Here is a 26,698-nt window from a genome sequence, read left to right as displayed (position 1 = left end):
ACAACATTTTTCTTAAATATAACTGAATGTTTGTGTGTTTATATATACATAATAAATAAACACAGTACATATATATATATATATATATAATGTAAACAAAAATAAAAAAAATCTATCTATCTATCTATCTATCCCTTGAATATCCTGTTTCATTTGGAAATATGTCATGGTACAGTGTGAAGTACAATGTGTGGATGTTGTTCCATGTTGACTTTAAAACAAGAAGAGAGCTCTTTGGTGAGATCAGGCATTTGGATGTATCTGAACAGATCATGCTAAATGACAGACCGTGTTTGTGACTGTCCAGCTGTGTATACACACACACACTCTCACACACACACACACACACACGTACAGGCACACACATGCACGCATTTTCACCCGTGCATTTGCACCATTTTGACAGCAACAGTGCTTTTGTTGCTTTTGCAGGAATTAAAAATTGATGCATTTTGTTGAAAGTGAGATGATGAGCCTGTGAGAGTAGCAGAAACCTTCTTTCTTTTTCTCTCTAGTCTCTCCTGATATTTTATGACCTCTTACATTGGCCAGCTCTCTTTTTGTGGCATGAAGACAGATGTTGTGGCCCTGTTTGCTCTCCTTGTTGTGCCCGACTAATGCAAAAACACAGTGAAGTGCCTATTCCACGAATGTGGTACAGAATAGGGCTTTTAAAATAAGTCTCTGTTTCATTTTATTCCCCTAGTTTGATGAAATAGTCAGTGAAAAGAGACAAACTAAATATTGAATATGTTTTTTTTTTTTTTTTAACTTTGCAAGTTTTGCTGTCCTGTTACTAAATTTTGTGCCTGAGTGAAGTTGAAACAGGGTTGAAATTTAGCCTACATTAGCCGATTGCTAAGTTTGGACTTGACTAATTTATGATCAAATGTTGGATTGTAGTTAATGATCTATTTATATTGAAAACAGAATCTTTACACATTTATTATTTTTTTTCCACATATTTTAAATAAATAAATAAATAAATAATGCACTGTTGAATGGTTACGCTTGACAAATACAGTCAGTGCTACAAATCGTATAAATTGTAATCTAAATAGTGAATATGTTTTTTTTTTTTTTTTTAACTTTGCAAGTTTTGCTGTCCTGTTACTAAATTTTGTGCCTGAGTGAAGTTAAAACAGGGTTGAAATTTAGCCTACATTAGCCGATTGCTAAGTTTGGACTTGACTAATTTATGATCAAATGTTGGATTGTAGTTAATGATCTATTTATATTGAAAACAGAATCTTTACACATTTATTATTTTTTTTCCACATATTTTAAATAAATAAATAAATAAATAATGCACTGTTGAATGGTTACGCTTGACAAATACAGTCAGTGCTACAAATCGTATAAATTGTAATGAATAAGATTATTTACATGTTTAGAAATGACCCAATGTATGTTATTTCTTGAATGTCACAATTTGAAGCAATGTTACATTATATGTAACAAAAAGGGCTAAATTGTACAGTAACAGGGTTGCATGCAAATTCTGAGATGAAAATGAGCTAATTAAATATTATTCATGTTAGACAGTAGATTATCTAACACATCTAATAGTTTAAATAACTAAACAATAGTTATTTGTGCTGCTAATGCTTTAAAAAAGGCATGGAACTCCAAAGTGTAGTACATTCGTGTGAAGTGCTCAGTGCACTTCTCTGCCAAAGAAAGTGTGTTTCCCTCCCGTATCCCAGCTGAAGGGGAAACATGGATTGTCAAGGACTTCTTTCTTCTGATTGGCAGGTGCTATCCGTGTAAGATACCTGTATAATGGTGGTCCTCAGAATTTTTTTGCCCTTCTTATACGTCTCCCCATATTAATGTCACTCTATTACCGTTAAAATGGAGGCATCTCGGGAAAACACGACGGGACTGAATCCTCCTTATCGTCTGCAACCTGAAAGGGGGAATTTGGCGCTATCAGTTAATGGAAATGACATTTTTTTTAAATTTCATTTTCAGATAATCCACTCCTTGTCCACTAAAACATCAAAATTACTGTTAACAATATGTGAAGGCCGTATTAAAACTAACTTACTCATAGCAGTCGAGGCCCATTATAATCGTCTCTGAGAGACACCGTGCCATTTTAATAGGATTTCTGATACGTTCTGCACGTTATTACGCCAGTGTGCGTGTCATTTACTGTCGGAATTAGAAAGCTGTGTATCAGAATAATGAATAGATGAGTAAACTACCCCCTTCCTGTAGGGTATGAATGTGGTGTTCGGTAATCTCTACTAAAAAGGGGCCGTTCAATCGATTTCCAGCAACTTCTCCAGAAGCTCCAGTTTGTACTGAGGGTTTTGGTTCTGCTCTGGTTCTTAGCTGTGGTCTTGTTTTTTGCTTGTGTGGCGGCTTGATAGAGATTATTCTGATCAATGGATCCTTAGCATCCTCTTTGAAAGAAGGATGAAAAGAAGTTAAAAAGACTGAGATTTCATTCACAGAGAGTGATTACAGTATTTTACCAGCACTCAAAGCATTATGTATTCCTTTATACCGTGTCTATGTACTTTCATTAAAGCAGTTATTCAAATTAGACATGGTCATGAGACCGTTTTGTCACACAGGGTTTCATGTATCTTTTTCCAGGTCTTAAACACAGAGCTAAATGGCCAGTTAAGATGATACATTTGCAGCTCTGGTGTAAAAGCCAGCTGTGCTTGTGAACGCAGGAAAATGAGCCGCAAGGAACTGAGTGATATTGGTTTCTATTCTGATTCAAATCTGATTTGATTCTGGATCGTTAATGATTCCATTTATAAGTCCTTTAGTCATTTTGATGGATCTGGTTTTGTGACTGGTTGATTCATGAGTATTTATTTATTTTTAAAACAACATGGACATAAGAGTTATTAATTTTTAAAATAATAATAATATTTAATGTCTATTGATTGACTTTTTATTTCATTTAGACAGCGAGCTAACAAAAAGATAAAACATAATTTCAATGCAATGCAATTGCAATGCAGATTTAATAGCAACTAAAGCAGTTTTAGTACAGTGTTCCATTTGTATTGGTGAAAAAAAAAATTATTAATGGATTAGTTTACCTAAAAAAATTAAATTTTTAATCAACCTTATGTTGCTAAAAACCTCTATGACTGTGTTGCACAACAGGAGAAATTTTGAGGAATTAGACTGGTCACTCTTTTCCCCCCAGTTGCAATTGAAAGCTTCAAAAACAATGCAAAATGCCTCTGTGTTCCACAAAAGAAAGATTTCATTTGATTTGCTTTTCCTGTCCTCTACATTTAGCTTGCCATGTCTAATTCACTGCGTGCACAGCAGCATTTGGAGTTTTTTGTCATTTGCTCATTTAATGTTTGACATTGTCGTCCACCTGACCTTAATACATCCGTCACCTCGATATCATGATGTTTGTCCTCTGGTTTTAAAATGTACACAACCGGCAGAGTCCAGATGGCAAAGGTGAATGCATGACAGTGGAGTCAAATAGGATGTGTTCCGAATGACTCATGTGTGGCTGTGCATTAACTGGCCCATCCCTGGACCGCTGATTGATTTCCTCTAGCGTTTCTGCCTCGATGGGACACTGTCATCTGATCACTGACCTGATATTCTAGCACAAATACTAAAACATCGAAAACAAACTCGTCACAGGCTAATTTTCATGTTGCTAATGGTGAATTAAGGGTCTGGAAAACTGGTGACATTTGTGTCCCTCATTCAAAAATAAAAAAATAACATCACGTTACTAGCACTTTTTACTAGACATTTGTCTAAATACATTGAGAACAAGCCAGTAAGTCTGTTATTGTTGTATATATTTTTTGCCTATCCAAACAGTGCTTCCAAATATTATGTCTACATTTTATTTCTCAGTAATATTATTGAAGTCTTGAGGTAGTGTCTCCAGGTTATGTGTCAACCCTGTTACTCCAATGTTGTTCTCTTTTTAAAGCATCTATTATATAAATAATAAAAAAATCTGACTGATTTCATCATCCTTTTTTAGAGATGTAAACTCTTTACGGAGTTAGAGTCTCCTCTTTTTTCACTTTCTTGTTACTTTCAACTCTTCTGATACATTTTCTGAAGGCGTAAGGTCTATGCCAACATAACAATTTCACAAGATTTAGCTTGCAGTTTGTTAACACTTTAAGTCTGATGGAATGTTTAAAATGATACAAAAAATGTACTTAAAGGAAAAGATATGTTTCATGATTTGCATGATTTATGAAGATTTAGCTTGTCAGCTTGTGTGCTTTGTCCCGACATTGGTGTGTTTGAGTTCTATTGTGTGAATGCGTGTCCCTGTTTATGGGTCAATTTTTTATACACTTGTCATATTCTTTGACCATCGATCTCATGGCTCTTTTTGTAGTTCATTGAAAGCTTGGGGGTTAATTCAGAGGTCAAGCGAGACTTGCAAGCTGTCAATCTCACATTGTAAAGTTTGTAAACCCCCCTCCGCCCCCCTCGGCCTTGTCTCTTGTGCATTATTCCTGCACCCACCCCTCTGAATGGAAGACTCCTCCTCTATTCTCCGGTGGGTCTCACTCCCGCTTGGGAGAAAGACGGCCGCATAATTACACATCTGCCCTTTGTTTCTCTGTTTTGGCATTAACATCTCAAACTGGCCTTTCAGCTCTGATTTGAACGGCTCTCTTCTCACCCAGAGAAGTGGAATGTTCTTTCAAAGTTCCTCTTTTTATTTCACGCAACTGTTTTGTTGAGTGTTGCTGGTCTGTTGGAGCAGATGTACACAGCTGTGAAAAAGCCTTCTGGGTCTGGACCTCTCCATCGATCACAGTCCTTACATAGCTTTGTTGGTTTGTACGGAAGCTGCCCAATTCGGCGAAGCTTTCGGTGTAAAACGGCGGGCCGTATTCAAAGGGAGTGCCGGTATCAAACATCCCGGCCGGAATCCTTTGAAGATGAATGGTTGCTGTCTTAATTTGTCATGATTGGAGTTTTTAATTTGATTTGCAAACACAAAACACACAGAACAGCGACAACAGGCCGTCCCGCTGTGCCGCGTCGGCGTTGGAACGGCAGTATTTGTTTGAAGCACTTAACAGGTGTTGATCAGCGGCCTTTGCTGCAGCTTAGGGAGATAAGGCCTCCCGCGGAGGGGAGAGACCTCAACACGTTTAATGAGGAGCGCGGGAGTCAGGCGGGCCGCCTTCGTCCATGGCTCCGCTTCTGGAGACTGATCAGCATGTTAACCGCTCACAGCGTGAGACGGAGATATGAAAGTACGGAGCTGTTGTCGATGATTTAGTCGAACACCCCTGGACTATGTAGGGATCAACCCTCGTCCTTTATGCGTTTATTTTTCTTCACAGCTAACCTGCTGTGAGCCGCCACTGCCCCGACTTCGTTAGTAATTTTATTTATTTTTTTACTCAACACAGATGATTTTAGGGTAAATACAGTTCTCTATTTCAGATCCTAAGTAGGCTGGGAGGCTCGGCTGTATTGTGCTGTTATTTCGCTAAAGCTAATGCTAATGATGCTACACTCACCGTTTCAGTATTCCCATTAAATGGAAAGATTTAATGTGAACCAAACACACAAATAATCTATTGTTTTGTCAGCTTAAATATATGAATTCAAAAACTTGTTCTATTAAGGCAAGACACTGCAGGTGAATAGGGTAAAAAAAAACTAAAAACTAAAAGTTATGGCCTTACTTACCCAGCGGATTGATTACATTGATAATTGCAAACATTTTTTGTATTACAAGTTTCCTAAAATGTTAGGTTTAAATATGCAAATGAGTCATTATTTAATGAAATATGCGCTAATTTGCATACATTTCTAGTACAAAAATCTAAACACTGGATGATGTCAGTTTCAAAATTCTTGTTTAATTTTTCTGACATATTAGAGTCAAAAGTTTTTACAGAGGGAAAATCTCATGCCTGCAGTGTCTCCCCTTAAATATTATATTTAACGTGATGATGGTACATATTTTGCAGTTTAGTATATTTCAAATTAATTTATAGCCAGTCTATTTTTTTAAAAGATAGTTCACCCAACAAAATGTCATCATTTACACAAAAGAAGATATTTTGAAGAATGTGGGCAACCAAACAATTTTGGTCCACATTGACATCCATTCTGAGATATTCTCAAAATATATTTTTGTTTATATATTTTTTTTCCCACAGAAGAAAGAATGTCATGAGGGTGATTAAGTTTAAATTCAGAAATACATTTTTTAGTGAACAACAATTAATTAAAGGGGTGGTTCACTGTTTTTTTTCTAGGCTTGATTGTGTTTATGGGGTGCAGTCTAACGTGTTAATGCTTCGTTTTTTTAAAAACGCATTATTTTTCACATAATTTACCTTTATTCCACACAGCTCTGTCCCCTCTCTGAGAAACGTGCTGATCATTTCCTTCTTTTATGAAGCCCCTCCCTCGGAAATAGGCTATGGGCTGTGATTGGTTAGCTAGCCCAGTATGTTGTGATTGGCTCAACCGCCTCTAGTGCACGTCTACTTTCAGCTTCGTAACTTTGCAGATATTGTTTACGCTCAAACAGCAACATTAGACACTAACTAACGTTAAAAAAGTGAAAACGCAATCAACCACCCCTTTAAATTATCCAATAATCTGCTTGCTGTGCAAAAACAGTCATGTTACTTTACATTAGTGAATAAATTTTTTTGTTTGGAGGACGAACGAACAAACGAATGAAATAAAACAATTAACTACATCAAAATTAAATAGTAGTGAACTGTTCATTGAAAAGATGAATGAAGATGAAGTGACATCATTGGAGTGACCAAGTCTCACTTTGAGAAGTCCTACAGTTGACAAGTTCTACTGTCCATAATTTGTTGTTGATGTTTTTTTTTTTCACGCTTGACAAGATTTGTCAAGTATAACATATCTACACTGTCACACAAAACAACAACGTGACTATACTATTTATAGCCGCATTGTTGACTCTTGAATGCTAATGATACAGAAGGCCATAACCTTGATAAGTTTGATAACTTTCCTATTACTTGTTTCGCTTCTGTTTCAGTTTTTATAACCATTTCTTACTATGTGTAAGTACGTTGTTGTTTTTTAGCATGTGTGTTTGGCAGTGTTATTTTTTAGGATTACTGATAAACTACTGTCATTTGATTTGTATTATTTGTATTTGTTATTTATTTTAATTTTAGTTAAATTATGTCTGAATTTCATATGTCTGTATAGATCTTTTATTACGTTTTTAGTTTTATTTAATAGAGAGTTATTTTATTTAAAAGAGTTATTTTAATACTTCAACAAACTAAATGGAAATGAAATAATATTTATATTGAATTTATATAGTGTTATGTTAGAATCATTATTATACTCTTATACCTTTTGTTCTTTAATATTTTGTTTTTTGGTGTTTGGCTTAGTGTTATGTTAGAATCATTATTATACTCTTATACCTTTTGTTCTTTACTATTTTGAATCGTTTTTAGCTTTATGGAATTTTGTTGTATGCATTTGTCATTTTTATTTAATCTCTTTATTTTTAAAATATATATAGGTAGTATTTATAAAGTTTTAGCTTTTAGTTTTGGATTTGTTTTTTTAGTTGTTTTAATACTACAATTGATTGCTTCTGTTGTCCTCATTTGTAAGTCGCTTTGGATAAAAGCGTCTGATAAATGACTAAATAAATAAATAAATAAGTTTAAGACAATGCATTAGCATTTAGACATTCTTCATCTGATAATACAGAAATGCACTATTACAGTGAACCCCTCTACTTTATGTTAATGTAAACAGACTCCCGATGTTTTTAATCACATTTTCTCACCTCATGGCCATATGACAATCCAAGAAGCAAAAATTCCCATACTTTCATTGACCAGACATGAGGAAATACCCTGTAATGCGATGAAGTATTAAAGGGGGGTGTGATATATTTAGTGTATCTTTAAGAAACCTAGGGGGTGCACACACTGTTTTTAATGGGCTCCTAAGTGGCTCGTTACTGGAGTGACGATGTTTCCCATGAGGCCGTGAGTGTGTTTTATGGGAGGCTGGTGGAGGGTGTAAACATGCAGAGAAGGAAAACATTTAAAGGATGAGATACTGTACATGACATGAGCCATCTTTGGCTGGAGAATATGCACCGGTAGCTTAAGTGGACAAAAAAAACCTGTTTCCCTTTAGAAAAGGATGGTAGCGGAACAGGTTTGAGAGAGGAGAGTCAGATAAACAGTAACGACGGCCTTTGAGGTTTGTAATGCAGGAGGTCCTGTTTCAGGTCTCAGTCACCTTCCAATAGAGGGTTTCTGCTCCTGGGATGAATTCTGTGTAAATTTGCACCTGGAAAAAACTAAATCCTGTGGAGTAACTGAGGCGAGCGAGACTGCAGCAGTTTATAGGAGGAAGTTTTTATGCCTGAGGAGTTCTTCATCGACAGCCAAACACTGACAGTCCGCTGTGGTTTTCTTGCAGGCTCGGAGGTCAATGATGGTTATCTCTCAGAGTGACTTCACCGGATCGTTGTGACTACAGTGATTTCGACCCAGACATGTGGAAAGCGGAGAGTCCAGTCAGAGCCAGGATGGGATGTTCAGAATGGAAGTATTTGGTCCTCTGCGGCCTGGTGTTCGTCTTGACGGTTGTACAGAGTTCTGACGGTAAGACTTCTCTTCTTCTCGAAATATCACAAATCTTTCGTTACATCGTCGGAGTCATGCTGTTCTTGAGTGAGTGAGTATGGTGCTGTTTTTTTTTTTGTTGTTGTTGTTGTTGTGTTCTTTTATGTGGTGGACGTTTGAAACAGACAACATTTCTGATAGCTCAGATAAATAATGGCTGTTTCCTTCAAGACAGATAGCCTGAGGTTCTTGGGAAGCTGTGTGCATTAACACAGAGCTTGCCTTCGTTTTCTTTCTGGTTAAATTAAAAGAAAGACCATACAGTGTTTCCGAGTTTTCCCTCATCTCATCTCCGTCTGTTTACTCTCATGTCCTGGTCTAACTATAGGCCTAAACCCTACAACTGCTCATTATAAACAATATCCTCAAGTAAACACGCCTCATTACACTCTGTCCCTGCCGTAATATCTTTTTAATGCATTTTTATAATTGAATTAAATGGGTTACTGCCATAGCCATGGCTGGAAGTTTTCACTTGTGCAGAAACTTTGAAAGATTGATTGCTTGAGGGTCTGTTCCCTGTTTCTCTCGAGTATAGCCTAGAAACTTCAGATCTCATCTTTCTGATTTCATTTCGTGGGCCGAACGCTGTCTATAAGTTCGGATGTAACTCATTTGTATTCTGTGCATCTTCTCAAACTGCATTTTCTGGGATTTTATGAAGCTGAAATGCAAAGCAGTGATGAAGTATTGTGGAGCCGTTTTATTGATAGTATGTCTGCCATCGAATGCCATGAAATGTGGCATTGTGCTCTTATAGAAATAAATCAGGGCTGTATATGCTGAATGCTGTATTAGTCTGAGCTCCTAATGCTTATTTGATAATCGGAGCGATCTTACTGCTTCGCAAGAGTGAGTCATGTTATGATGAACTTTAAAAGCTAAAAAAAACTGTCACAACATTGTGGGATAGATGGCCTGAAAACACTGTGTTTAATATATAATATGCATAACGATACTTCAATAACACTGAGAATGACCCACAGTCTTGCATATTAATAATGTAAAATTCTTTGTAGTTTTCTTTCCTCTTCTGATAGATCTTTCTAGCTAGTCCATCTAGAATCTAAAAGTCCATCTAGCTACACATGCTCAATTTCTTAAGTATTGCTATTAAGTATTGTTCCATTCTCAATACTAAAACGCAAGTTAAATACGTAATTTGTAATCTGCGTTGACCAGGCATTTGTGACTTTCACAGAGCGTTTTTCTGGTCTCAGTAAGGAAAGGTTTTTTTTTTTAGTGCATGGGATTACTTACTATAGAGTCAACAGCACTCATGTCGACTCATTCATGTACAGTAATAGGGTGCAGGTTTATTTTCTGATAAATTAACGCCATCATTTTCCAGCAATTACAGTTTTTCTTTGAACGTCACTGGATTATTTCACGATGGGACTAAGTAGTTTTGAAAGAAAGCTTTGCTTTATATGTCTGGCCAATTTGCCGTTAAGGATTGTGAGTAATATGAGCCGTTCTTTTTTTAATTATGGAAAGCACTGAATAATATCCGTTCGTGTCCTGCTGCCTTGGGCTCATTCAGAACGAATAGCAGGGAACCGTGGCCTCGACCGGCGGCCACCCGCCTGTATTCATAAAAATACTTCATCTCCATCTTAATTCAAATCAGAACAGCTTCTGTGTGACTTCCAGACAGCCAAATCACACATCTCAGAATTAACAGCGTTCTTGGCGGCCATAGCCTTTCGACAAAACAGAATTAAAAGGTTGAACTTTTGCTTTACGAAGAGATAACTTTCACCTGCCTCTGTTATTAGGCAAATACATAACCCAGTTTTCCATCAAGGGAATAGTTTCCTTTCTTGATGTTCTTTTGCTGTGGAACTCGATTGCAATCTTGACCTATGCTGTGGTTTTTAACTCAGAACTGGATATTTGGTCAATCTTTTTAGATATATAAAAAGGTCATGCCTATTGATTTTCGGATTTGAAACATGATATGCATAAATACGGGACTGTAGGTCAGTGATTTGCATGTCTCCAAAGTATATGAAAATGTATTTGGGATGAAAACTCTGACCATTAGTTAAAGCTGAACCACATGATGGTCGAAATCTGCCAACACTTTTATATATGTGTAATTACATTACATGTATCCAATATATGTAATTTAACAGAAGCATGGCCTGAAAACACTGTATTTAAAATATAACATGCATAACGATACTTCAATAACACTGAGAATGACCCACAGTCTTTCATATTAATAATGTAAAATTCTTTGTAGTTTTCTTTCCTCTGCCGATAGATCTTTAGAAAGCATAGTGCATGCTTCTAGCTACACATGCTCAAATTCTTAAGTATTGCTGTTAAGTATTGTTGCATTCTCAATACAAAAACGCAAGTTAAATACGTAATTTGTAATCTGTGTTGACCAGTGTTTCTGACATCAGTAAGGATATTTCAGAGGAAAGTCTTGTTTTAGTGCATGGGATTACTTACTGTAGAAGTCAGCAGCAATACATATGTAATTTAACATCGTAAGCATCGTAATATTTTACTGTTTTGAGTCTTTCGTTTCGTAATGTTTGCAATGAAGCTGTTCTTTGAACTAATGGTTACATGTGTTACATAAATTCTTCATGGTTGAATTTTCAGAGAAAAAAAAGAAAAAAGTATAATATCATTAAAGGGTTAGTTCACCCAAAAATGAAAATTCTGTCATTAATTACTCACCCTCGTGTTGTTCGAAACCCGTAAGACCTTCGTTCATCTTCGGAACACAATTTAAGATATTTTTGATGAAATCTGAGGGCTCTCTGACCCTCCCATAGACAGCAAGGTAACTACCACGTTCAAGGTCCAGAAAAGTACCAAGATGATCGACAAAGTAGTCCGTGTGACATCAGTGGTTCAACTGTAAAGTTACGAAGCTACAAGAATACTTTTTTTGCGCGAAGAAAACTAAAATAACGACTTTATTCCACATTTTCATCTCTACTGCGTCACTTTGGACACGCATTCATGACAGTAGCATGACATCGAGCGTGTGGCGGCGCAGGTGCTGACCCAGATCCAGCGTGATGACGTCATTACCCCGGATCTGGGTCAGCGCCGCCACACGCTCGCGTCATTATACTGTCGTGAATGTACGTCCAAAGTGACGCAGTAGAAACGAAAATGTGGAATAAAGTCGTTAGATGAACGAAGGTCTTACGGGTTTCGAACAACACGAGGGTGAGTAATTAATGACAGAATTTTCATTTTGGGGTTTAACTTTAAATACACATGACCCGTGTTATAAAATTACTCATACCATGACATATAATTCTGGTTATATTGTCCACCACAATCCTTCAACCCCTTGTTACATTGGAATCATCTCCCAAAGGTTAACACTCCTCCCTATATAAGTGTAACCTAAAAATCATATTTTCTATCTCAAATGGGCCCCTTATTTGGACAGCTGCTGTCCCTCTTGCCTTCAAACTCTGACTGAAATGAGCTGTCTGTCTCTCTGTCTGAAACAAGCCGTCTGTCTTTCTGTCAGAAATGAGCCATCTGTCTCTCTGACTGAAATGAGCTGTCTATCTCGACTCTTTAAACACCTCGGTTGAATGTCTGCTGATTAACAGTAAAAATATGTCACAGGGATGTCTAAAATGGCAGCTCTATATATAGCTGTGTGTGTGTGTGTGTGTGCTTGTGTCAGTTCACAAATATGAATTTTGTGTTGTATCATGAGAAAGACAGGATAAACTTTACTGCTTACTTTAGGTTGGGCTGGTTGTTTGTTTGGGGGGGATGGGGGCTGCTCATATCAAGGTTTGTCGACTTGTTGTTTCTTACATTTTCTGTTACTGTTTTCGTCTAGATGTCTCTCTCATGGTCTTTCTCCCTCCCACATGTCTCTCTCTCTCATATGCTGTCCCTTTCTGCATGACTCTGGGCTGCTGGTCTCTCTGAAATCACACACAGACAGAATTAGAGCGGATCTCTCCGGTTTCTTTGATTGACGAGGTTGCGCATTTGTCTCCTCATGTGTCAAGCAAGTATTTTAGGAAAAAAATATGTGATTTGTATTGTGATTTTATGTGTTTTTCAGTGGAATGTGGATGAAACAAAAATAATCTAACTTAATATAGTTATTTTTCTTTGGTATTGAGATCCATTATGTTAATGCTAACCCTGCTGAATAAAAAAAAATGTAAATAATTACAAGTAAATAAACTAACCTAAAGTAATTTGCTGGTTTTAGTTGATTACCAAGCCTGACCAGTTAAGAAGTGCCCGAAACCTTCTTCTTAATCATAAAAATAGACTAGCCTAACGAGCTCGGTCAGGCTTGCAAACCAACTTGGGCTGCTATCATTTTTTTTAGCAGGGCATGCTAATGTGCTAGATTCATCTCAGATTTGTTTCATACCGGAGGGTCTGATTAAATGACGTGGATCAGTGGAATGTGGATGAAACAAAAATAATCTAACTTAATATAGTTATTTTTCTTTGGTATTGAGATCCATTATGTTAATGCTAACCCTGCTGAATAAAAAAAAATGTAAATAATTACAAGTAAATAAACTAACCTAAAGTAATTTGCTGGTTTTAGTTGATTACCAAGCCTGACCAGTTAAGAAGTGCCCGAAACCTTCTTCTTAATCATCAAAATAGACTAGCCTAACGAGCTCGGTCAGGCTTGCAAACCAACTTGGGCTGCTATCATTTTTTTTAGCAGGGCATAATGTGCTAGATTCATCTCAGATTTGTTTCATACCGGAGGGTCTGATTAAATGACGTGGATCCTGCTGTGAAAATGCGCCGTTCTCTTTAGAGACAGACAAGTGTGGACAAGTCTTTCACATGCCTCAAAATCCCATCTGTGCAGTTACACTTTGTAAGGAAACATTTAAACTAGCGAAACTGATTATCTTTGAGCGGCTAAAGTCAATTCCCCTCAGCCTCAGCCCTGTGGCTTTTTGTACATATCGACGTTCCTTCAATATCAATATATCTGAATTCGCCCGCATTTAGCTTCTTTATTAAGATCTTGGATCCAGATCTCAGATTCCTTTGTTTTGGGTTTTATACCTCAGAATACACGGCTCTCTTTGTGTCTTTCTTCTTCTTGTCTCCTGCTTTTTGTTTTTCCTCTTACCCAAGGGTTTTCTATCAGACTGAAGGATCAGACTTCCCATAATGCTGAGCGGCCGGGGGCTCAATACACCCGCATTCGTCTTCACTGTCTTTCATCAGCCCTCCTCCTGATCTGTATGATAAGAAAGGAGAATAACAGGTCGGGGGCAGACCGCTCAGCAAGGTGTGTCTGTTGTCCGACGGCACCCTGCAGCCGAGCTCTTTAAATCCTCATTAGGATTTAACCGGGAGGAGACGCTGGTTTTAATGGATTAAGCCTCATAACAGCTGCCTCCTGATTGGTGGTTGTCATGCAAAAATCAAGCAGGGCCAGTCACACGTTACTCGTTTACTGTGTTTCCTGCTCTTCCCGCGTGGTCTGGATGATACAAAACATTGTGTAATTGGTGTCTGTTAGTAATTTGTTTGAAGTGTAGCTTGCAGCATGGTTTCGGGATAATAGACTTCTGGGTGTGGGTGATCTGATGAGAAAGTGATTGAAACTCATTCGCGTTGCTAATTCATTAGCATTGTTTTGCATTTAGCTCTAATCAGCTGTGTAAAGCAGAGTAGCATTGGTTGGACATTTGTTTTTAAGAGACTGAAATTCTTCTTGTGGCATTCAGTCGGGAAACAACTAACTAAAAATGGCAACAATACAAACTTAACTGCATTTTTGAGTAGTGCAGCAGTAGCTCAGCTGTTTTCCCATTTTGAGTACTGGGCTTGGACAGCTGGGTTGTACTTTTTTTTTTTTTTTTTTTTTTTTTTTAAAGCTATTAAAAGATTGTAATAATGTTATTGTAAACCTAAAATTAAAACATTATTTGGTCTGTTTTTGTTTTTGTCAAAATACTACAAAGACCATTTAAAGGAAACATACCCGGTGGGTATTTTCAGTACAGAAAACAGTTTGATAGTTTCCAGAATGGTTTTTATTGAAGTTACAAAATTAAAATGTATCATGGAGTTTGATAATGCTGATTTAAGTAATCCAAATATATCATCCTCATTATTTTGTGCAAGATAAATTCTGCCTATTTTTAAAGAATAATATAACCCTATCTATCTATCTATCTATCTATCTATCTACTAATTTATTTATTTAGTCAAAAAAAAATCAAACATTTAAGCAGAAGCTCTTGGAATTTTTGACAAACAACACCATTTTTTTTTGCAATGTTTTTCAGGTAACCCTTAAATGTTCTTCATGTGGTATCTAATTTGTCTAGTTTTATTCAAGTCAATCATATTAAATTAGTTTGCCGCAACAAAAGTACACTTTACAGGATATTTACATTAAGTAGAGGCAGATCCTTGACACAATATAGCAATTACTACTTTTTTTCAGTAAATATAAATTAAATTCAGTACAATTAAGACTCATAGATATTGCCCGCTTAAGCAGTTTCCGTGTAGTGAGTTACCTTTTGTTAGTGCTCGCTAACTACTTTTTCAGGAGAAGCTTGACTGTAAGTTGAAGCCAAATTATTTGCAGCTTGGCAAGCTACAGTTTCAAAGTTGCTTCCTCAACACCGATGGCACTAGAGAGAAATGCCTGCTCTTTCAGGGACAGTTTCAGCTGAGAAGACAACTATGCATTGCTTAAATTGACAGTGATGAAGACCATCTCTTATTACAGGTTCCTGAGTGTTTGCAGGTTTTCAGCCCACATGAGTCTGTGCGTGTTGTGTCTGTGTCTCTGGCTCTCTCTTATCTTGTTTGGTGTCAAGCTGGTTGGTGAAATGATGGGTACAGCAGCAGGAGGTCACAGCAGACCCACTGAAATCAGACCTTACACCTTATCTTCTTGTTAAAGCACATATCAAATCTAAACAGAATTGTGCTCTGGAATATTTACGATTCGGCTCTCTGGTGTTCAGGACGGGCTCTCTGTACTGCGGTTGTTTAAGAGATCTTGAGGGGGTGATATCGTGAGGAGATACAGGCCCCTATTATAACCATCTTTGTTTCACTTCTCTTGTTTTTGTTTCGAGTCTGAACGATTCGATCAGACTGATGGATGGAGCCGAGAGATGGGGTTGTGCATTTGCCTCTGAGACGTTCCAGTCTCTTGAAAACAAAGATGAAAAGATGCATCACTGTTACTCATCTTCTTTCTTCTGTTTTACTCCCGAATCTCTGATCATCATCACTGATGTAGATGACTAGAAATCAAGATAGCGGTAGAGTGGCGACGCCAATCACACAAACAGTTTGCTTTCCCAAGTTAACTTGTTTAGATAATGGGTCTCAATTTCACTTACTGTAACTGAAGTTGTTTTAACAATTACATGGATAATTCACCTAAAAAAGAAAATTCTGTCACTATTGTTTCATTTTTGAATCAGTCGGAACTGGTATGACATTCTGTCCTCTGTAGAACGCAGAAGAAGATGTGTTTGATGCTTTTCATGATGTTGATAAAGAATGGAATATATTTTCTCTTTGTTTTTTTTGTTTTTCTTATTGATACGCAATAATCCCATTCAAGTCTACATGATAAACAAGTTAGGCCAAAAGTAACCTAAAAGTAATCCAAACGTAGTCACACTACAATATGTGTAATCCAGATGATGTTACATGACATTTTTCATCATGTAATTTGTATTCAGTAATGGACTACCATTTGCAAGTAATCTAGCCAGCACTGTTGTCATAATAGTTTGGAATGACATGAGTACGAGTACGATTTTCATTTTTGGGTGGACTACTCAACAGCTAAATACAAAATCAAGGGTGGCTTTGGAAATGTTTCATTTGAAAATTGAGAATCACAAGACTAGCTTACACTCTAAAAAATGCTGGGTTGAATACAACCCAGTGCTGGGTAAAATAGGGACAAACCCAGCAATTGGGTTGTTTTGACCCAGCGGTTGGGTTACTACCCAGAAGGTTGGGTTAAACATTTAACCAAACCGCTGGGTCAAAACAGCCCAATTGCTGGGTTTGTCCCTATTTAACCCAGCATTTTTTAGAGTGTAGCATTCCTCAGTTTCTTGCGATATAAATTAGGACAGTTCCCATTTGTGTGGCCGTCACAGCAGATGTTGCAGTCGTTCTTCAGAAGAGAGTGTATCAGTGATGTCATCTCAAAGATCGATGGCTGAAAATGTGCAGCAGATTCTGTTACTCACAGGGAGGTTTGTTCTCGCTAGTCCTACTAAATGAACTATATCCTGTTGTAGTTTAAAAAATGCTTTGAGGTAGACACCCAGACCAAAAAAAAAAAACATTCCCAAGAACAAGATTAATCTAAAGGTTGGAAAGCTGAGTTTTACTTTGTGCCTTGGATTTGAGCCCTTTGCAGAAGGTCGACACTGACATTTCGGAGATTCTGGGAAATGAGTGCCTTTTGTGTTCGTTATTATCAAATGTGTAAATAATAACTTTAACAATGAATGGCTGACCAGTCATTTCAATTTTAAGGAAGAAATGCAAGTTAGCCATTTATTAGTAGTAATTAAGCACATATTAATACCTTATTCTACATCCCTAATCCTACCCAATACCTAAACTTAACAACTACCTTACTAACTATTAATAAGCAGCAAATTAGGAATTTATTGAGTGAAAAGTCGTAGTTAATAGTGAATAAGTGTTCCCTATTCTAAAGTGTTACCTAAGATTTTATACACAATGGCAATTCACTAGTGATTTCAAGTGATTAAAATCATAAATTAATACATTGACATCAAATTAATTTAAAATGTATTACATTTATTAAAACTTAGTGACAAATTTAAGTCATGTGCACAGGTTATCAACACTGTTACCATTACAACTATCCCATACCAATTAAATAATAATAAAAAAAAAAACTGCCACAGTGAAAAACAGTCATTTAACAAAAAAAGTAAATGAATCCTTTTTAATCACTTTATCATGTACTGTATTTTGTGAAAGAAAGAAAACCTTAACCTGTCTACCCTGTTACTGTGAATTTATCTTTTTTTTTTTAACTAGATAGTTTTTAGAAATGTCAGAATAATTATATTTTTAATAAATATCTAGAAATTACATGACATTGAGCACAGGCTAGCAATCGCTAAAAAAACTGTAAAACCGTCAACCCTGTTACTTTTTGAATGTATAGTTAAAGCCCATTTTAATAGTAATTTAGCTTGTTTATAAGACTTAAACACATTTCTTGGGAGATTTTTTTAAAATTATTATTTACTTTAAAATCAAATTTTCAAAATGGAAAAGGCAGCCTTTCATTGACTTTTGTGTGTGTGTGCAATAATGTCCATTACAATGTGAAACTCGCCCATTTTTTAGACTGCACATGTAATGTTGCATTTCTTCCTAAACACTCAAATGACTGAATCACTGAAGGCGACAACTTAAGACCAAGGATTTCAATGCAATGTTTTTACTAACATTCCAAAAGATGCTATGAGGTTCTGTTTTGCTTTGTTTAAATCCTAAAATTGGTTCTCAAATCCCACTGCAGTGTTTGAAACAACGTCTTAGAAGAAACACCTTGAATCTGGTCTATGTCCACATATATCTAGAAATTACATGACATTGAGCACAGGCTAGCAATCGCTAAAAAAACTGTAAAACCGTCAACCCTGTTACTTTTTGAATGTATAGTTAAAGCCCATTTTAATAGTAATTTAGCTTGTTTATAAGACTTAAACACATTTCTTGGGAGATTTTTTTAAAATTATTATTTACTTTAAAATCAAATTTTCAAAATGGAAAAGGCAGCCTTTCATTGACTTTTGTGTGTGTGTGCAATAATGTCCATTACAATGTGAAACTCGCCCATTTTTTAGACTGCACATGTAATGTTGCATTTCTTCCTAAACACTCAAATGACTGAATCACTGAAGGCGACAACTTAAGACCAAGGATTTCAATGCAATGTTTTTACTAACATTCCAAAAGATGCTATGAGGTTCTGTTTTGCTTTGTTTAAATCCTAAAATTGGTTCTCAAATCCCACTGCAGTGTTTGAAACAACGTCTTAGAAGAAACACCTTGAATCTGGTCTATGTCCACATGCTTTATACACTCTTTCCTAAAATAATAAGTATTGAATATGACATTTAAATGTGGTAAAACTCCCCAGTTTACACACCATTCCACACTATATAATACATTGTAAATGTTCAGTCTTTTGTTCAGTCAGTTTTCTTTTTTGCTCTAGCACCTCAAGCATTCAGGGCCATCTGTGCCTCATCTCTGCTGTCTGAGTGACTGACTACATTCTGATATTTTTCAGACAGCCTCAGACACGTTTTCAAACACACTCATCCTTTCAGCCGGACTACAGCGGGGGCTGTTATGTGCTGAAGTGTCTGGGTGCCTGTGATTGTACTGAAAAGCACTCCAAAGGTTCAGAACCTCACATTCATACATTTAAAGTAATGTTGACTAAAGCCAATTCCCATGAACTTTGTAAAAGAGAGACTATAGTGCTTTCTTGGGCCATTCAGACCGCAAACATGAGATCTTAAGGAGTTTGAAAGTGATCCTATTTATCAACCCAGAGGACAAGGTTAAACTTTTATTACTCATGAGACTTCATAGAGTTTTTATATTTCATTAAAGTATCAACTTATTTGTTCTAAATATTTTGAGAGCAGGTTGATTAATGAATTCCCAAGACTGTAGTTGTATAATAATAATAATAATACCCCAATATTTCCAGGTTTTCTATGACTCTTTAAAATAAAATTTACCAATTGACACAATATAAGAGTGTAGTGGTATTTCAGTTGAGCCTTCTCCTAATATTTCACTTTGACCAACTTATAAAACACTGAAAATGAGACTCTCCTCTGATGTGACACTAACTCAGTACTTGTGTGATGGGTTTCCTGCAGCAATAAGTATCAATGGTATCAGGAGAGCTGAACAAATATTACATTTCAGACATGTGACAAACAGTTTGGGCAAATAACCTGACTGCATGTTGAGTGCAACATCTTATAGTCCAGAGGTCCATACCACAAAGAATTATAGGTCAGAAAAGCAATACAGCACATATTTTGTCTTTTCTAACATTTATCTATTTCCACATTTTAGCCTTGAAAGTATTTTGGAGGCATTTATTTTGAACCGGTGGAGATGTCTTGTGTTTCTAAAGCACATTCTGTGAACCTCAAGGACAAGAGTATTAAACTCCATCCAGGGTGCTTCAAACCTTAACCAGAGTTCACTTTACTAAGCAGTTGACTTTTTCTGAGAGACCAGTTTTACATAATACAACAAAAATGACTTATCAAAATACAAAACCGGAACATTTTGTTGGAGTATGATTATAGAGCGCTGACTGCCTATTCCAAATGATCCTCTATGGTGGATGGATGCCAGGCCGTTGCTATGAGGTTGCTAGGGTCTTCGAAGTGTTTTAACACGTCAGTTTCCAATGTGTTCTGGGTGGTTGCTAGGTAGTTACTGTCCCGTATCAAAAGAGCCTTTCCCAACTCTTTATGGTATTCTGGAGCCTTCAGTCGATTGGATTTTCCACTCAAAGGTTTGCTGTAATTCCAAGCTCTTCATATAAATACTACTAATAGCGATGTTTCACTTAGCAAACACCGCTAATTATTTTTCCATGTGTGTGGTTTTAAGAACTTTACTGCATTCTAATTTACATTTAAGGCATCTGTAAGCCAGCATGGATGTGGTAACTCCGTTTTCCACTTGATTTTCAGTTATACTGGGCTGGGTGAGGCGTAGTCTTTAATACAGTACAGTGTGGATTGTAATCTTGTTTGACTGGATCAAATAGGTTTATTAGGATATCAGATTGTCATGGAGCATTAGCAGCATGTTACCCAAAAATAGAGTATTCCAACAGTCTCTGTAAATGTCGGCAAACCCTTTGCACAGGGTTTTTTTCTTTTCTAGTGTAGTTAAATGAGAATTCAAACAAGGCATATAGGCACTAATTTCTGTCGGCGTGAGCGATTTAAGAGAAGCAGATAGATTCCGGGGTGAAATTATCTCCCCGTATATCTTGCTAATGAATACCCATAGCTTGTGAACTCAAAACCATAGAGCACAAGTGTCATAAAGGCCTTTTTATTTCAGGTTGTCCTTGCATTTTTAGTGTCCCCTCGAGGGTTTTCAGATATGAAGCAGGGTGTGAAAGCCAGACGCTGGCAGTGCAGTTGATGCTTCGTCAATAGGCGACTATAAAGGAAGAATTCATGACCTTGATGTGGCCCATTGTGCTTAATTAAGTGTAAAGGTTGATTTACATGTGTGAGTCAGTGTGGAGGTTGTTGGTCTCGCTTGTGCCACTTAACAGCACTGAAAAACACAAAGACCTCAGAAATATGTAGAGTGGCTTCTTATCTAATGGCTGGACTGGACAGTCATTAAAATGTTTCAATAACTAGCATTTTTCTGTCATTGTAAAGGCATACATGTATTGTCAATAATTTTTTATGCCTGTTTTAAGATTTTTACATCAAAATTCTTTTTTTTTTCCAGTAAGTAAAAGTGACTGAGATAAAGTGAATAATATTTGACTGGTCAGGTCATCTCAACATATTTGCCCATATTGGCCATTAGGTGACCCGCTCTGCGTAAAATAAAATGGCTTTTATGCTACTGATATAACTGGAATCTCATGTGAAAACTATTCATTTCTTTATATATAAAATTCTGTATAGTTAAATAAATAAATACGTGCACTTTTAATGTGTCATTGAAGTAATTTGGCTGAAAAAAAAAAATGTTTAAAACACATATACAAAGGTCTGTGTACCATGGATTCATGTTGCTTTCAAATGGTTATTTAAAAAAAAACAAAAAAAAAACAGTTTTTAAAGCAAAATTTAAAATCAACTTACAAGTAGTGTTTGTGAGATTATTGTTCTTTTTGTCTTTATAAATAAACATTAAAAACATGCTGATTTTTACAAATAAATTAATAGAAAGGACAAAAACAGCTTCACTCCGTTGACCATAAGCTTACAGTTGTCTGTAGAATAGATTTAAAAAAAAAAAAAACGGCCTCAGCTTAATATGTGCAGAGTTACGTAAAAAAGGAGGTTGGACCACATGCAAATAACGACAAGCTTGAAGCCAGTTTTACAAAGACTTCTCTTAACAATGCAAGAACCAGCAGGATATGTTTTATAGTCCTACCCGAAGCTAAATGACATAGTGTATTTTTTTTCTTTCTTTACCAGCATGTACCTATATCAAAGATCCTCCTGATAGCCCGCCTGCTGTTGCCATGGAAGAGAAGGATGCAGATGAATTGGGGCAAATGGTGGTGTTGAATACCAATGAGCCCAGGAGCCGATAGCTCACAAACATGTTTAACGCCTCTTTGCTAAACTACTGACACTGCCAGTTCTTTTTTGTATTGTGTTTTTAATGGCCCAATGATGCATCAAGACAACAGAAGTGGCCAGTCAGAGTGGCCGTGTTATGAAACAATGTACGCAATCTCATTGAAGCTCGATATCTGGATTAATAGCAGGCTTAAGTTTACACTGTAGACATTTGCCTAGTTAATAAAGTTATAATGCTAAGATTTGGCCACAGAATACCAAAGATGTTTACTCGGACCCATGCCAAGGGTTGCATCCTTATCGTAGCTATTACCAAAGCTTCAATTTTTTTTTTCCACACAGATCTCATTCAGCTTGAGAGCATCTCCCCTGTTGAGGATATTTGCATTGCCCTGTTGTTCTCCCTCTGGTGAGACCTGACTTCTAAAGACAACATGCCCTTATAAAGGATATTGCGGGATTATGGAAACCGCTCTGTGGGAGGAAGAGTCATCTCCTCATTGGTGTCTTTGCCTTCCGTAGATTTCTCTAGTATTTGGCTAGCAGGGAGCAAGAAAGCGACAAAAAATTGCAGGTATCAAGCTGCGTCTCCAGTGGCCGCAAGCTGATTCAGGGTATTATGGGTCCCTTTCCTCCTTTAAAACTCTCCTGGTAAGCAACGTCGTCAACCGCAAGTGTGTAATAATACTGGCCGGCTTTGAAACGGCAAGCTCATTTACAAACAGCTGTAGCCATTGACAGGACAAAGCACAGTTCGAACTACATTAACAGGGCTTGGCAAGCATGATGAGGTCTGGAATCCTTTCGGTTCTCGGCGGGACGGCATGCCGTGTCAAGCTTGAATAACCATATTAAAACTCTTTGCTGTTGGCCCCAGTGGCTGATCCCGGAAGACTCTGAAAGCAGTTTAGATCTCACCTCAACCTTATTGCAAATACCAAAACCGCTGCATTCTATTATCATACACGAAAAGCGCAGCGCATAAGGGACTCGTCCGTGGGCTGTTTTCTTGAGTCTGGTAATATTTCTTTATTAGGTGACACGGTGACATGACTCATCTGTTTGTCATCTGGCTCCTCGGCAGTCGGTACGAGGGAGCTTGCAGCAGGCCGATGATGGTGATCTTTATCACTCGCGCTCTGTTCATTACCCCTCTGCAGTGACACTCATATCCTGGCAGATGGTCACTTTCCGATTGATTTGCCACGTTGGGGAGATTAAAATATTATGGCTCCGAAGAGACGCTGTCCTCGTCAAATTAGCATTTCTGCCTGGCTGTTGCGCACGGAATGGGTCAATGTCACCCCAAAGGTGATGAAGGAATTAGAGTGGGATCATGGGAATTGGGCAGCAGAGATGCAGGAACTCATGACTTACCGTCACAGCGAAAGCTGATCCTGACGTTTCCGGTAAGGGCGCTAGGACTGCTAGCTGTGTTTACAGTGGGTGTAGCTAGCATATAAACACTAAGTGTTTATTTATTTGAATTTTTTTGCTTGGCTGCAGAGTGTGGAAAATTTACCAATTTAAGAACACAAAGCTTCTAAAACCTGGTTGCAACTGCAGTTGCCTGAACAAACAAACCAATCAGTAATTTGAACAGTAATTTTACTAAGGCTAGCATCTGACTAACGTCTTTTTACTGGTGTTCAACAAACCAGTTAACACTATCTGGCGTACGCATTGTGCTGTAATTAATATTCATGAGCAAAGCTGATAAGATTTATAATGTGTCGCCATCACATTCCTGTGCCACCGGTGCTATAGCAGTGGGGTTACACTTTATTTTGATGGTTCCTTCTGTTGACTATAAGTATCTTTGCAACTACGTCAACTAACTCTCATTAAAATATAAGTAGAGTATTAGTAGACTAGGTTATGTTTCAGGTTAGATTTAGTAGAATAAGTTGATATACTTAGAGTCAGTCTGCTGGGGACCATCAAAATAAAGTGTTATAAGATATTACTAATACTACTAATATTTTAATGACTGCTAGTTAGGGATGGGCACATAGATACAGCAGTAGCAATATATCGATACTCACAAGCTACATATTTGGTATTGATGCTTTTGTGTACAGCCACACACACATGCACAGAGACACTCATTCACTTCACTCACTTTACATGGTTTGTCTGTAAGATTGTTTTGTTTTGTTTTTCCCCTAAAAATCAACATTATTTTTAAAAATCACATACCATTTAGGTATTTCAGTACCGGTATCAGTATCGGTATCTGTATTGTTTTCTATCAAATCAAATTATAAAAGTTTGGTATTGCCCATCCCTACTGGTAGTTGACATGTAGTTGCAAAGCTACTTATAGTCAACAAAATAAATAAATTAGTTTCCTCCAGGATTTAGATTGGGATTTGGTGTTTTATACCAAGTGGTGATTCGGTACATTACCAGAAATGTTTACTGTATAGAACAACTGTCCTAACTGTGCACAATTATACGGTTAGTAATTTTATTATTTGCATTTTATTATTGCAGAGATGAATTACTAGCACTCTAGTAAATAATTGATATAGGAATTACACTTCAAACAGCATGTTTTGAATGCAGTGTAATAAGATGCATTATCAAAACCTCTTTGCTCTAACATCGTACATAATCTTGTGTAATTAAAAACACACGTATCGGTTTTCCGCAACAAATCTCGGCGGCACAAAAGCACCTTGTATGTATAAAAACATTTACATGGTAACAGAGCTCGACGAGGTTAAATGGGAGGTGTATTTGAGCCCTGATTAAAAGGCTCTCCCACCAGTCGCACCGAGCAGATCTGTGGAGTCATGTACAGCAGTGCAACTGATAAGGCAGGGCTCTGAAAGGACTCCATTGTGTGTCGACGTGGGGCCTGTTCGCTAGAGTTCAGAGTTGGCTACCTATCTACCTGAAAGGAATTGAAAAGCGACCCTTGTGGTGACTGACCAGAATGACTGATAAGCCTCAGGGGGAGATTATAGCGATTATGGCACTGCTGGAGAGGTTGCCATGGCGATGAAATCGAGCATTCTCTTTAATATATTATTTACTGCCTCCGTTCCTGACCCACGTCATTTAATCAGGAGAGAGCAGGAGACCCATTCACTTTTAAAAGTGCTGGTTCGTGCGCAGGAAGTTTGCACACCTCTGGCTGTGTTCCGCACAGCATAATACAGATGTGAAAGAAAGGTACCAGCATAAACTATACATGAAAACCAGCCCAATAGCCAATTTGCACATCACCGCAGGAAAGGGAGAATAGGCAATCCATGGGCTAAAGCCGAAACGAACACTTTGGATCAATCAGAATTATTCTCTTAGGCACAAAGCATACCAAAAAGCAAAACTGTTTCGTCATGTCCAGACTACTTTTAGACGAATCAAATACATTTTATGGCAATTTTGAGGTGAAGCGCTTGAAATCGTAAATGAATGAATAGCTGATTGAAGTTTCATTTGAATGAGCAGACTCGTAATTTTGGGAGTGAAATGGCTGACCCATCGTTCGGTGGGCTCTGGTCACGTTACACAGGGCTGAACACTCAAAAGTCAAGTAGTTAGTGGACATCACTAAAGCTTCTATAGAGGAAACTTTGAGCCCTTGTCATTGAGGTGCAAATGTCTTTCAAATGGACTTTGTCCTTCCTGCTGTCTGACCACGACTGCTCATTGACCCTGACCGACTGAAACCAGAGCGGAAATTACACAAATGCTCAACTTTGAGACAAAAGAGACGGTGGATCCTTGGCTTTATAGAGATAATAAAGGAAATTAAGCAAGAAACGAAAATCTGACTTCTAAATCTCTCTATGCAGCATAATATGTAAAAACCTTTTTTTTTTTCTCCCCTTGAAAGAATTATAATTTGTTTACAAACGTTATTGGGTGTACTAATCTAAATTACTTTCCTTTCTCCTGAGCAAAATGCCAAATTTGCTTTCTTTGGTGTTGTCACTGAGTTTTTCCGCCACTTAGTACAATGTCTCTTTATTTTCTAAGATTAAAAATGGAGGACCTTTTCGGTCATGGGCCTTAATATAATATTATCATTAATAAAACTGGATTTTTACATTTTCTAAAGAAAATTTGAGAGGTGCTTGGCCATCCAAAGTTCTGCCTGTTCTAGGCAAAAAATCAAACTCTGATAACTTAGAAAATATGAACAAGCTGTAAATATCTATTTATTTATTAAAAGATTGACACTCTAGATAGTAGTTAAGCTGTAGAATAAGATATTAGTTAAGATGTAGAATAATTTAGCACTCACAATCCTCTTTAATTATCTAGTGGCGTTAAAGGAACATGCCACTATTTTTGAAAATAGACTCATTTTCCAACTCCCCTAGAGTTAAACAGTTGAGTTTTACCGTTTTCGAATCCATTCAGTTGATCTCTGGGTCTGGCGGTAGCACTTTTAGCTGCAGCTTAGCATAGATCATTGGATCTGATTAGACCGTTAGCATCTCGCTCAAAAATGACCAAAGAGTTATTTTTCCTATTCAAAACTTGACTCTTCTGTAGTTACATCGTGTACTAAGACCGACGGAAAATGAAAAGTTGCGATTTTCTAGGCCGATATGGCTAGGAACTATACTCTCATTCCAGCGTAATAATCAAGGAACTTTGCTGCCGTACCATGGGTGCAGCAGGCGCAATGATATTACGCAGCGCCTGAAAATAGTCCCAGCTAGGTAACTT

General features: G+C 37.2%; 1 protein-coding gene across 1 annotated transcript in view; it reads left to right on the top strand.

Moving 5' to 3' along the window:
* adgrl2a (adhesion G protein-coupled receptor L2a) overlaps positions 1-26,698 on the top strand; it is a 112,331-nt gene that overhangs the window by 18,181 nt on the left and 67,452 nt on the right. The window contains exon 2 of the mRNA XM_016559211.1: positions 8,443-8,627. Within this exon, the coding sequence (XP_016414697.1) occupies positions 8,519-8,627 (109 nt within the window). The 5' untranslated portion in view covers positions 8,443-8,518. The remainder of the gene's footprint in view (positions 1-8,442; positions 8,628-26,698) is intronic.

The sequence above is a fragment of the Sinocyclocheilus rhinocerous genome, unplaced genomic scaffold (assembly GCF_001515625.1).
Source record: "Sinocyclocheilus rhinocerous isolate Xijiao unplaced genomic scaffold, SAMN03320098_v1.1 scaffold1730, whole genome shotgun sequence".
Taxonomy (NCBI): Eukaryota; Metazoa; Chordata; class Actinopteri; order Cypriniformes; family Cyprinidae; genus Sinocyclocheilus; species Sinocyclocheilus rhinocerous.
Note: the sequence above shows the minus strand (reverse complement) of the source record. Positions and strands in the feature narration are given on the sequence as shown.